We start from the raw sequence: 13630 nt of genomic DNA, 5'->3' as shown, positions 1-13630 counted from the left end.
AACCGTGGATAACAAGGGAAATTAGGGACAGCATAAAATCAAAAAAAAGGGCATATCAACTGGCAAAAAAAAGCACCAGACCGGAAGATTGGGGGCAGTACAGGATACAGCAAAAGAGGACAAAGGGATTAATCAGGAAGGGGAAAATAGAATACGAAAGTAAACTTGCAGCAAACATAAAGACAGACTGCAAAAGCTTTTATCGGTATATCAGGAGGAAAAGACTGGTAAAATCCCAAGTCGGTCCCTTGCAGTCCGATTCGGGAGAATATATAAATGGAGAATAAGGAAATGGCAGACCAATTAAACTCATACTTTGGTTCTGTATTCACAAAGGAGGACACAAATAACCTCCCAGGAATATCGACAAACATAGGGACTAATGAGAGGGAGGAGCTGACAGAAATTAGTATCTCCAGGGATATGGTGTTGGGTAAGTTGAGGGGACTGAAGGCCGACAAATCCCCGGGGCCTGATAAACTACATCCTAGGGTACTTAAGGAGGTGGCCCTGGAGATAGCAGATGCTCTAAGGATCATCTTCCGGAACTCCATTGACTCGGGAACAGTACCCGTGGATTGGAGGGTAGCTAATGTTACCCCAATATTTAAAAAGGGGGGTAGAGAGAAAGCAGGGAATTATAGACCAGTAAGCCTTACATCGGTTGTGGGCAAAATGCTAGAGTCCATTATTAAGGATAAAATAGCGGAGCACTTGACAAATGGGGAAAGGATCGGACAGAGTCAACATGGATTTACAAAGGGTAAATCGTGTTTGACTAATCTGCTGGAATTTTTTGAGGAAGTAACTGGTAAAATAGATGGGGGGGAGCCAGTGGATGTGGTGTACCTTGACTTCCAGAAAGCCTTCGATAAGGTTCCACACAAAAGATTATCATGCAAAATTAAGGCTCATGGGATTGGGGGCAAAGTATTAACGTGGATAGAGAACTGGCTGGCGGATAGAAAACAGAGAGTTGGAATAAACGGCTCGTTTTCGGAGTGGCAGGCAGTGACCAGCGGGGTGCCGCAAGGATCTGTCCTGGGACCCCAGCTGTTCACAATATATATAAATGATCTGGATCAGGGAATTGGATGCAATATTTCCAAATTCGCTGACGACACTAAACTAGGAGGAGGGGTGGGCTCTGATGAGGATGTCAGGAGGCTACAGTGCGATTTGGACAGGTTGGGGGAATGGGCGGATACGTGGCAGATGCACTATAATGTGGATAAATGCGAGGTTATCCACTTTGGGGGTAAAAACAGGAGGGTGGATTATTATCTAAATGGCAATAGATTGGGAGATGGGGAAGTGCAGAGGGACCTGGGTGTTCTTGTGCACCAGTCACTGAAGGAGAGCATGCAGGTGCAACAGGCGATTAAGAAGGCAAATGGTATGTTGGCCTTCATATCAAGGGGGTTCGAGTATAGGAATAGGGATACCTTACTACAGCTGTACAAGGTGCTGGTGAGACCGCATCTGGAGTATTGTGTACAGTTTTGGTCGCCCCATCTGCGGAAGGATGTTCTTGCCATGGAAAGAGTGCAACGGCGATTCACCAGGCTGATACCTGGAATGGCGGGAATGACCTACGAAGAGAGATTAAATAGTTTGGGCTTGTACTCACTGGAGTTTAGAAGATTGAGAGGGGATCTCATCGAAACATAAAATTATGGCAGGCCTGGACAGGCTGAATTCAGAGAGAATGTTTCCAATGGCCGGGGAGCACAGAACCAGGGGCCACAGTCTAAAAATAGCGGGCAAATCATTTAAAACAGAGATGAGGAAGAATTTCTTCACTCAAAGAGTGGTGAGCCTGTGGAATTCCCTGCCACAGAGGGCTGTGAAGGCTAATTCAATAAATATTTTCAAGAGAGAATTGGATATATTTCTGAAGGCTAAGGGGATTAAGGGTTACGGAGAAAAGGCGGGGACGGGGTACTGAACTGGTAAGATCAGCTATGATCTCAGACGAAGATCAGCCATGATCTCATTGAATGGCGGAGCAGGCTCGAAGGGCCGAATGGCCTACTCCTGTTCCTATCTCTATGTTTCTATGTTTCTATGTACAGGTCCACATTGGCTATCAGCCCTCTATCACATTCCCAAATGGCTACTCTTCCTACAAGAGGCTAAGCAGCTCCAAGATATTCAACTGTGGGATCACCATAGTAAAATCAACACAAACATCTTTTCCAGCACAAGTCACTGGGTAGCCCAGATCACTAAAACAAATTTTAGAGTTCCTAGCTGCAGGCTTGGCTGAGATCAGGGAACAACAGAGGGACTGAATCTGGGATTAGCTAGGACGTACAGCTCAGCCAATCGCCGCCTTAACCAACTGAGCCACCAGCGGAACTTGCTGGGGTGGTTTTAAGGATTAGTTCAAAATCCAGAACATCCCAGAACACCAGCCTGACAATGCTGTGATTCACCTCTTCCATGTCTGGTAATATTCATGGTTAGGCAATGCAATACTAGCCCTCTAAATCTAGGAATAACCCTAGCTAGGTAATTCAATACTAGCCCCCCCAACCAATCAGGGAATACCCCATGTCAAGTAATTCAATACTATTCCCCCCCCAAAATCCTGTTAATGCGATTCCCTTCCAGCCCGCTGAGCCCCGGTGCCCGGTAATTACCGTGCCATGACTGTAGCAGCGATGCAAACGGACCCCGAATCCCAGCCGAGCGCTAACTCCCAACATGTCCCACTCCCAGTGCAGCTACAACGCAACACTCGCTCTCCCCGGTCTCCTGCAATGCGAGCATGCGCGTACTCAGCCAGAGAGGCATTCTGGGAATTGTAGTCCAGCCCCTTTGGGATCCTGCGAACCAATCCGCGCCCTGGAACTACAACTCCCCGGTGCACTCTGATAACCAGCCCCACCAATGATTCACTTTTATCAGACTCAGTGTGGGCGAACTGGAATGTGACCTGTTTTGATTTACGTCATTCTTAAACGCAGCTTAATCTGTTTACACATTTCTACAATCTGCCTTGTTTTTATGGATATATACTAGTCCTGTTCCTGGGACTAGGGACAGGGTCACTGGCAAGGCTTGTGAAGACTAAGCTAGAGCTAGGCCTGGTTAGTACCTGGAGGGGTGACCATCAGAGAAGACCAGGTGCAGAAGGTCACGGAAGGAGCCCCGAAGGAGGGGCGGTTGGTGAGAAGGTCACGCAAGGAGTCCCGGGAGGGGCGGCTGGTGAGCAGGCCCGGGCGTTGTGCTGAAGATTGTCAGACAGGAGGAATGGTGGAAATGGAATGGCGGCGCGCACAGACGCAGCGGCTTTGCTTCTCCCAGGATGGTGCTATTTACGTTTAATGTTAATGTTATTTGTACTGGACTCATGGGAGCTTGCAAGATCACATTTCGTTGTGCATTGTACAATGACAATAAAGTTGAAAGTTGAATTATGATGTTGTTAGCTCTAAGTTGAAGGATACAGAGGTAGCACACTTGCCTCTGAGTCAGAAGGTTGTGGGTTCAAGTCAAACTCCAGAGACTTGAGCACAAAATCCAGCTGATACTCCAGTGCAGTACTGAGGGAGTGCTGCACTGTCGGAGGTGCCGTCTTTCAGATGAGACATTAAACCGAGGCCCTGTCTGCCCTCTCAGGTGGATGTAAAAGATCCCACGGCACTATTCGGAGAAGACCAGGGGCTTTCTCCATGGTCAGCCGTTAACCCTTACCCATCACTAAAACAGATTGGCCCAGTAATTCCGGTCCCAACGCGTGAGTACGGACGGGGTACTCACGCGTGGGCCCGTTGGAAGTGCCGGATTTCAGCATGCACAGCGCATGCGCGGAAAACCGGCATTTCCTCTCCTCTGAACCAAGGGGTTAAGAGGCGGTTCGCCTGCGACGTTTCAGGCAGCGCGTACGCGTTGAACTTCAGTTTTTTTGACAGGTTTGTCCGTGCGTGGAGGCCTCCACTTTTTACGAATGTAAAAAGCAGACGTAAGGACTTAGTTTTATAAGGTAAGCGGTCTAATAATTAAAGTTAGAATTTTTTTTCCACAGGTTTATTATTTTTAAAGAATTTACAGTAAGGTAAGTGTCTTTGGACCCGATTTCTTGAAAAAAAAATTTTGGCAAAAATTTGAATAATTGTTTAAATTAGTTTTTTTAAAGTTATTAATAGTTAATTTAATTATTGGAATTTAAAAAAACTTTTATTTAAAGTTTAAGTAGTGTTTTGGGCGCCCGTACTTTTCATGAGTTTGACAGGTCTTATGTCTAACTCATGAATGGACTTTTGTAAACTCCCATTGGTTGCCCAGTGCTCACGTGATCCCAGCCGGCTCATCGCACTAAGTACGCCGCTGGATCACGCACACACAGCGTGCCGGGAGCTGAACCGGGCCACAGACCGGAAATCCAAGCAGGCCCAGTCTTCAAATGTCAGCGCGATATGTAAGTGTAGGTCGGGGGCTTGCACCCGCGGGAAGCCCCTGACCCGAATTTCTGGGCCATTATCTGGTGGTCATCTCATTGCTGGGAGCGTTCTACAATTTGGCTGGTGTGTTTCCTACATTACAACAGTGACTACACTTCAAAAAGTACTTCATTGTCTGTAAAGCACTTTGAGATGTCACGAAGGGAGCTGTATAAAAGCAAAGTTTTTCTGCTGATAGGCATGGTGCTAGACATGGTGGTGGTAGACATGATGGTGATAGACGTGGTGCTAGACGTGGTGGTAGACATGATGGTGGGAGACATGATGGTGGTAGACATGGTGGTAGACATGATGGTGGTAGACATGATGGTGGTAGACATGATTGTGGTAGACATGGTGGTAGACATGATGGTGGTAGGCATGATGGTGGTAGGCATGGTGGTGGTAGACATGATGGTGCTAGACACGGGGGTGGTAGACATGATGGTGCTAGACATGGTGGTGGTAGACATGGTGGTGCTAGACATGGTGGTGGTAGACATGGTGGTGGTAGACATGATGGTGCTAGACATGGTGGTGCGAGACATGATGGTGGTAGACATGGTGGTGGTAGACATGGTGGTGGTAGAAATGATGGTGGTAGACATGATGGTGGTAGACATGATGGTGCTAAACATGGTGGTGCTAGACATGATGGTGGTAGACATGGTGGTGCTAGACATGATGGTGCTAGACATGATGGTGGTAGACATGGTGGTGCTAGACATGGTGGTGCTAGACATGGTGGTAGACGTGGTGGTAGACATGATGGTGCTAGACATGGTGGTGCGAGACATGGTGGTGGTAGACATGGTGGTGGTAGACATGATGGTGCTAGACATGGTGGTAGACATGATGGTGCTAGACATGGTGGTGCTAGACATGGTGGTGCTAGACATGGTGGTGCTAGACATGATGAGGAGAAGCATCCGGGAAGGCGCCGAACACCTCGAGTCTCTTCGCCGGGAGCAAGCGGAAGCCAAGCGCAGGCAGTGCAAGGAGCGCACGTCAACCCAAGCACCCCACCCACCCGTCCCTTCAACCACCGTTTGCCCCACCTGTGACAGAGACTGTAGGTCCCGCATTGGACCAATCAGTCACCTGCGAACTCATTCTTAATGTGGAAGCAAGTCATCCTCAGTTCCGAGGGACTGCCTAAGAAGAAGAAAGTGGTAGACATGGTGGTGCTAGACACGATGCTGCTAGACATGATGGTGGCCATCTGGTGGAAAATATTTACCCTGGAGGCAGGAATTGGGGTGGGTTTAGACAGAGAGAGCAATAGCAAACAAAAAGAAAGAACTTGCATTTATTTTTATTCATTCATGGGATGTGGGCATCGCTGGCAAGGCCAGCATTTATTGCCCATCCCTAATTGCCCTTGAGAAGGTTGTGGTGAGCCGTACTCCCACAGTGCTGTTAGGGAGGGAGTTCCAGGGTTTTGAAGGAATGGTGATCTATTTCTAGGTCAAGATGGTGTGTAACTTGGAGGGGAACTTGGAGGTGATGGTGCTCCCATGTGCCTGCTGCCCTTGTCCTTCTAGGTGGTAGAGGTCGCGTGTTTGGGAGGTGCTGTCGCAGAAGCCTTGGCGAGTTGCTACAGTGCATCTTATAGATGGTGCACACTGCAGCCACGGTACGCTGGTGGTGGAGGGAGTGAATGTTTAAGGTGGTGGGTGGGATGCCAATCAAGTGGGCTGCTTTGTCCTGGCTGGTATCGAGCTTCTTGAGTGTTGTTGGAGCTGCACTCATCCAGGCAAGTGAAGAGTGTGGAAATGAAGGTTCTCATTATCTGAGTATCTCAACTGTTCTTTCTGGGCAGTCTGTGGGATCAGCACATGATGTGTGATGTGTTATAACTTGTTTAAACAGGCCGAATAGCAAGGATATTGTCATAGGACAGTAAAATAGTAGAATGTGTAAGAGTAATTCAGCCATATTTGTAATGGTCTGGAATATGTCAGCTTGCTCACTTGTGTTTAGGGGAATGGGAAGAGTTTATGACAGCAATCAGGTCACTTGTGTTTATGGTAATGCATGTTTGTTTAGTTCATGCTGTTATTCTGTTGTCAGTTGAATGTATCTTTGATGTACTATGATGTATTGGTGGTATGCATGGAATGTAATGATCAAAGGTAAAGAATGGTGTAAGATGTGTGAGTGAACCACTATTCAACAGCTCATACTGGAATCGTGAAGTGTGATGTCTCAACAGCTGCTCATACTGGTTGTGGATGGTATGAGGTTACAATAAAGGCTGATCCTGCATTGCTACAACTGAGTGTGTGTGTAATCTGGTGTTTAAAGTAACAAGATGAAAAAGAACAAGAAAGCAGTCCAACAAAGAGTATTCCATCACACTCCTGGCTTGTGCCTTGTAGATGGTGGAAAGGCTCTGGGGAGTCAGGAGGGGAGTCACTCGCTGCAGAATACCCAGCCTCTGACCTGCTCTTGTAGCCACAGCATTTATGCGGCTAGTCCAGTTAACTTTCCAGAGTGATTATTTGCACGAACATTCTGCACGGCCTTCTGCACATGCGCGCAGTATCCCGGAGCCGCGCATGCGCACGCGATCCCCTTCTGTGCGTGTGCGCTGTTACCGAGGCTATGCATGCACAGTACCCCACAATTGCGGCCTGCAGTGCAGCGTGGGCCACACTTTCTTCAGCTCCCTGGGAGAAGGTCACCGGATCCGTGCTGGCCTGGGGGAGAAGAGAGGGACGAAAGGGGAGAGAGAGAGGATCGGAGGGGGGAGGGAATCAGAGGGGGGAGAGAGAGAAGGAATCGGAGGGGGGAGAAAGAGGGAGAGAGAAAGAGAGGAAAAGAAAGACTTAAATTTATATAGCGCCTTTCACGACCACCGGACGTCTCAAAGCGCTTTACAGCCAATGACATACGTTTTTGGAGTGTAGTCACTGTTGTAATGTGGGAAATGCGACAGCCAATTTGTGCACAGCAAGCTCCCACAAACAGCAATGTGATAAATGACCAGATAATCTGTTTTTGTTATGTTGATTGAGGGATAAATATTTGCCAGGACACCTGGGATAACTCGCCTGCTCTTCTTCGAAATAGTGCCATTGAAGGGATTATTACTAGTCCTAGCCCCTTTAGGGCTACCCTGGATCAGGCGTATTCCCCAGACGTTCACTTTCAACTAAAGTTAGAGGTAGCCGAATCCTAAAGACGCTTAATTGGGTCTAAAGGTCCAGACTATCTCTCCCTAAAGGAAAGGAACAACCTGAAGATGTTACCGTCCTCCAGATAGCACTTTTAATAAGTTTAGCTAGACTGTAATGTTCCGGATATTATGAGGGTCCGGAAAACTCCCCCAGAATTCTGCAACTCCGCACCACAGAGTGTACAGAGATTGAGTTCGCAAGTTTGATACAGAAGTACTATGTGAGACAATTCTAAAAATATATAGATTTATTAAAGAACTGACATGTAATTTACAGTTGGTGATTCAATCGCAACATTAACAGTTCCAAATACAAAAATCTTACAATTCTATTATCAGAGATCCTTATTCTCAAATCTTACCTTCGCCAGTTTTACAGTTCTTAGTTATTCCAGGATATCCACCAAAATCAAATACAATATCGTTGATCCCCGAGATTCAAAGAGTTGCAGACTTACAGAGCTTGCCTCTGAAGCTGAGATCACTTTGCCCCTTCAAGCGAATCTATCTTCCCATTTGAAAGTTCAATTTTTATACCCTTTTTCAGTGGTATTTCCTTTGAAGTTTTCTGCTGATTGATGCGCTATCAATAACTCAAAAGACTGAGATTAAGCGAGTAATTAACAGGCTTTTATTAACAAGAGAATGAAGGTGTGCCTCGAGTGGTCGACCGGTCCAGAATACAAAGGGGCTGTGGAGCAGTCACCTTTATACCTGGATTCGTGGGAGGAGTCAGCCGAGGCATGTACAGGCATGTACACAGTGGAATACAAACAGTGGTTTACCACATTCACCCCTTGTTTAAAATTGAGTCCGGCGGGGTGAAGTGTATTAAAAGTTAGTGTATTGGAGTCTCTCCGGAGGTCTTGTCTGCCGCTGTGATCGACGTGGCGACGGCAGGGGTAGTGAAGCTTCCGGCGTCGAGTCCCGCGTAGGCTGGGGCACTGGTGTGTAGTCCTCGTAGATGTCGAGCGGGTCGCGGGGCCCAGGCCTGCCGTCTGCTGGGGCTGGATATCGGATCGTGGGGGGGGGTGGTAGTGGGTAGTGGGTTACTGTGGCCCCCGAGGGTGCGAGGTCTCTTATGGAGACTGTGTCCTCCCGCCCGTCCGGGTACGCAATGTAAGCATACTGGGGGTTGGCGTGGAGGAGGTCGACCCTCTCGACCAGGGGGTCCATTTTATGGGTCCTCACGTGTCTTCTCAGTAGGACCGGCCCTGGGGACGTCAGCCATGGCGGTAGCGATGTCCCCGATGTGGACTTCCTTGGGAAGACAAACATTTTCTCATGAGGGGTGGCGTTAGTGGCAGTGCAGAGCAGTGACCGAATAGAGTGGAGCGCATCGGGGAGCACATCCTGCCAGCGGGAGGTCGGAAGGCCCCTAGACTTTAAGGCTAGCAGGGCGGCCTTCCAAACTGTCGCATTCTCTCTTTCCACCTGTCCGTTCCCCCGGGGGTTGTAACTGGTGGTCCTGCTTGTGGCAATACCCCTAGCTAGCAGGTACTGACGGAGTTCATCGCTCATAAACGATGAGCCCTGGTCGCTATGGATATAGCTGGGGAAACCGAACAGGGTGAAGAGGTCGTTCAGACATTTAATGACCGTGGCACTGGTCATGTCCGGGCAGGGGATGACGAACGGGAAACGGGAGTACTCATCAATAATATTGAGGAAGTACACATTGCGGTCGGAGGAGGGGAGAGGCCCTTTAAAATCAACGCTCAGGCGCTCGAAGGGGCGAGTGGCTGGGTCGGGGCCGATGACTCCGTGTTCCACAACACAGCCAAGGATGGCGAGGCGGGTTGTGCGGAATATGCACTTCTCCTTGTTATACGTCAGGTTGAGGAGTTTGGCGGTGCAGAGGAATTTTTCAAGGTTTGCGTCATGGTCCTGCAAGTCATGGCCGCAGATGGTCACATTGTCCAGATATGGGAAAGTGGCCTGCAACGCATTTTGATCGACCATCCGGTCCATCTCCCTTTGGAAGACGGAGACCCCGTTGGTGACGCCAAAGGGAACCCTAAGGAAGTGATAGAGGCGGCCGTTTGCCTCAAAGGCAGTATACTGGCGGTCCTCAGGGCGGATAGGGAGCTGGTGGTACGCTGATTTCAGGTCAATGGTCGAGAAGACGCGGTACTGCGCGATCTGGTTGACGATATCAGCTATGCAGGGGAGTGGGTAAGCATCCAGCAGGGTGTAGCGATTTATTGTCTGGCTGTAGTCGATGACCAGGCGCTGCTTCTCGCCGGTCTTAACGACCACAACCTGGGCTCGCCAGGGGCTGGTGCTGCCCTCAATAATCCCTTCCTTCAGGAGCCACTCCACTTCGGTTTTAATGAAAACCCTGTCCCCGGCACTGTATCGCCTGCTCTTTGTGGCGATGGGCTTACAGTCGGGGGTGAGGTTAGCAAACAGTGGGGGGGGGGGTGACTCTGAGTGTGGAGAGGTTGCACCTGGTGCACGGCGGGCAATTTGGAAGCTGCTGGCTGTGGACTGTGAGTGGGGGGAGGGGTCCACCGTACGCCATCGTAACACTTTTAAGGTGGCACTGAAAATCTAACCCCAGTAGAACGGCAGCGCAGAGGTCGGGCAGGACCAGAAGTTTAAAATTATCATACACAGTCCCGTCTACTACGAGTATCACCACGCAGTAGCCGCCAATGTCCGCCGACTGGGACTCGGAGGCCATAGAAATCCGCTGGTGCGCAGGCAGGACTGGGAGAGAGCAACGTCGCACCGTGTCGGGGTGGATGAAGCTCTCCGTGCTCCCAGAGTCAAAAAGACAGATTGTTTCGTGACCATTTACCTTAATGTCCATTGTGGAACTGGCCAGCTGGTGCGGTCTCGCTTGGTCCAGTGTAACGGAGGCCAGCGTAGGGGTCGGTGTGTCGCTGCGGGTATCAGATGAGGCGGTGTTGGGGGCCTGCTGCGTCCCGGCTGTCGTCCAAGATGGCGGCGTCCATGATCCCCATGTGGCTGGAGGCGTCCAAAATGGCTGCTGTTCCGGTGGTTCGCACATGGCTGGGGAGGCCCAAGATGGCGGCCCGCACGGCCCACACGCGGCGCTGCTGGGGTTCGGGGTGGCTTTGGCCCTGCAGACGCTGGCGTAGTGTCCCTTCTTCCCGCAGCCCGAGCAGATCGCATTTTTCGCCGGGCAGCGCGCTCTGGGGTGTTTGGCCTGGCCACAGAAGTAGCATTTCTGGCCTTGGGGCACTGCTGTCTGGCCTTGGGACACTGCTGCGGTAGTTGGGCCGTTGCTGGGATGTGGCTGGGGTGGCACGGTGCTATGAGACGGTCCTACCGTGTCCCAGGCTGTCGTTCCCCGCGGCGTCCACAGTGCAGAGGAGTAGGCATCCATGCCCCGGTAGGCTGCGTCCAATGATAGTGCGAGTTCAGAGGCCTTGTTGAGGTCGAGGTCACTCTGCTCCAACAGTCGCTGTCGGGTGTAATTGGACTTGTGGCCCGCTACAAAAGCGTCCTGGATAAGTTCCTCTGTGTACACGGCGGCCTTTACATCCTTACAACCACAGGCCCAGCCAAGCACAGACAGTGCCTGAAGGTATTCCTCGGTCGATTCCCCAGGTTGTTGTTTACGACTCCCCAGAAGGTGCCTGGCGTACACTTCGTTCACTGGGTGCGTGTACTGGTCCTTGAGGAGCTTGATAGCATCCGCGTACGAGGTCGCGTCTTGGATGACCGAGTACACTCGGTGGTTCACTTTGGAGGTCAGGACATCCAGTTTGTCCTCGTCCGATTTGATTGCAGCGGAGGCGGTCAGGAATTTTTCGAAACACCTAAGCCAGTGAGTAAACTTGGTGGATGAGTCCGCCTCCCGATGATCTAAGTCCAGGCATGCTGGTGTGAGGATCTTCTCCGTTATAAAATCTTGTTAATAAAATTGATGCGCTATCAATAACTCAAAAGACTGAGATTAAGCGAGTAATTAACAGGCTTTTATTAACAAGAGAATGAAGGTGTGCCTCGAGTGGTCGACCGGTCCAGAATACAAAGGGGCTGTGGAGCAGTCACCTTTATACCTGGATTCGTGGGAGGAGTCAGCCGAGGCATGTACTGGCATGTACACAGTGGAATACAAACAGTGGTTTACCACACTGATGTAAGCTAATTATCTCTAGTCATTTTTCTGCTGGCCCCTACTATTTCTCCAGTTAGATCAGCTTGTAGCATTAAGAATTATGTCTCTACCCTTAGGTGTTCAAAGCTTATCATAAAAAACGGTGTGGAGCAGATCTATCTATTTGATGTCATTCTTACCAAAGTCTTCTGTTTGTATCTTTTGCATTTAGAACACCTCAACCAGGTGCACCACTGTCTTCTTAGTTACCTGAACTGGTTGTAACACAGACTCGTGGCTCCCGTGTTTCATTTGATGTTATTTTTACGAAGGCATATGTTTCTTTAATTTATGTGATTCTTTCCGAAGTGTTGGTTTAAGACACCTAAACAGGATATACCATTGTGTTCTTTCCAAGGCTGCAGACTTTCAGGAACCTCTAATCTTCTGTTTCAATAAGGCTATTGATTCAGTGTCAACAACTTATGTTATCTCAATAGCCTGTATGCTGTTTACAGCTTTTCCATTGTTAGGTTTTTAGATTTTCAAGCCCAGTTTGGCATGTTTTAATAAAGTTAGAATTATTTCATAGGATGGTGTATTTTTCTGAATAGGTATATTGCTTATTCCTTCACACCATGGGATCTTTTATGTCCACCTCAGACAGCAGACAGGGCCTCGGTTTAACGTTTCATCCGAAAGACACCTCCGACAGTGCAGCACTCCCTCAGCACTGCCCTGGAGTGTCAGCCTAGCTTTATGTGCTCAAGTCCCTGGAGTGGGACTTGAACCCACAACCTTCTGACGCAGAGGTGGGTGTGCTACCCACAGGAGAAGGTTGAGAGAGTAAGGGGAGCGAGAGGAGGAGGGGGAATTGGAGGTTGAGAGAGGGAATCGGAGGGGGAGAGAGAGAGAGAGCAGGAGGAGAGAAAGAGCATCGGAGGGGGAGAGAGAGATGGAATCGGAGGGGGGAGAAAGAGGAAATTGGAGGGGGAGAGGGAATCGGAGGGGGAGAGGGAATCGGAGGGGGAGAAAGAGGGAATCAGAAGGGGAGAGAGAGAATTGGAGGGGGGGAGAGAGAATCAGAGGGAGAGTGAGATTAGGGTGGAGAGGAAGAGGAGAGGGAAAGGGGAGAGAGTAAGAGGAGAGGGGAGAGAGGAGGGGAGAGGAGGTCAGGAACTCTGGGGGAAGAGGTCAGGAACTCGGGGGGGGTTAAAGAGCACGGACAGCTCAGTGGGGATGGGGGATGAACGTGATTCAGGTCTAAGCGGGGGGGGGGGGAATGAGTGCGAGAGCGTGATCCAGATAGCAAGACGGATCACGTTCCTCCAACCCCATCCCCTTTACACCCACACCATGTTCTCCCTCTCCTCCCCCTTGACCTGGTTGATTTCTCGGAAAGCTCAGTGCGTGTGTGGCAAGTGACATCATTGGACTGGACAAAATCCAAAAGTCATGACACTGTCACTATTCACTTCATACCGAATAAACCTGTTAACCATCTGTGACCCACACACAAATGCCCCATCTATTGGGGGGGGGGGGGGAAGGTCCGGAATTGTTGGGGGAGGTCATGAACCTGGTGGGGGGGGGGGAAGGAGGAACTTGGGCAGGTGGAGAAGGTCCGAAATGGGGGCGGGGGGGAGGAACTTGGGCAGGGGAGAAGGTCAGGAGCTTGAGGGTGGGAGGGAAGGTCAGAAACTTGGGGATGGGGAGGTCAGGAGCTTGGGCGGGGGGGGGGGAGATCAGGAACTCAGTGGGGGGGGGAGGTTGTCAGAAACTTGGAGGGGAGGAGGTCAGAAAGTTGGGGAGGAAGAGGTCAGGAACTTGGGGGGAGAAGGTAAGGAACTTGGGTGTTGGTGGCAGGAACTTGTTTGTGGGGTGGGAGAAGGTCTTAACCCGCGAGGGTTCCAAGTGAGTTCTGTCTGG

General features: G+C 50.0%; 1 protein-coding gene across 4 annotated transcripts in view; it reads right to left on the bottom strand.

Moving 5' to 3' along the window:
* amt (aminomethyltransferase) overlaps positions 1-2793 on the bottom strand; it is a 42720-nt gene extending 39927 nt beyond the window's left edge. The window contains exons 1-2 of one of the 4 annotated variants that reach the window (XM_086001301.1): positions 2646-2793; positions 1446-1592 (exon numbers count right to left, since the gene is read on the bottom strand). In XM_086001301.1, coding sequence (XP_085857427.1) covers positions 1446-1592; positions 2646-2711 — 213 coding nt within the window. In that variant the 5' untranslated portion in view covers positions 2712-2793. The remainder of the gene's footprint in view (positions 1-1445; positions 1593-2645) is intronic. The other 3 variants (XM_086001300.1, XM_086001302.1, XM_086001303.1) reach the window with 3 other exon arrangements.
* Between the last annotated feature and the right edge of the window lie 10837 nt (positions 2794-13630).

The sequence above is a fragment of the Somniosus microcephalus genome, chromosome 11 (assembly GCF_052327205.1).
Source record: "Somniosus microcephalus isolate GS21.2 chromosome 11, FLI_Smic_1.0, whole genome shotgun sequence".
NCBI classification, from domain to species: Eukaryota; Metazoa; Chordata; class Chondrichthyes; order Squaliformes; family Somniosidae; genus Somniosus; species Somniosus microcephalus.
Note: the sequence above shows the minus strand (reverse complement) of the source record. Positions and strands in the feature narration are given on the sequence as shown.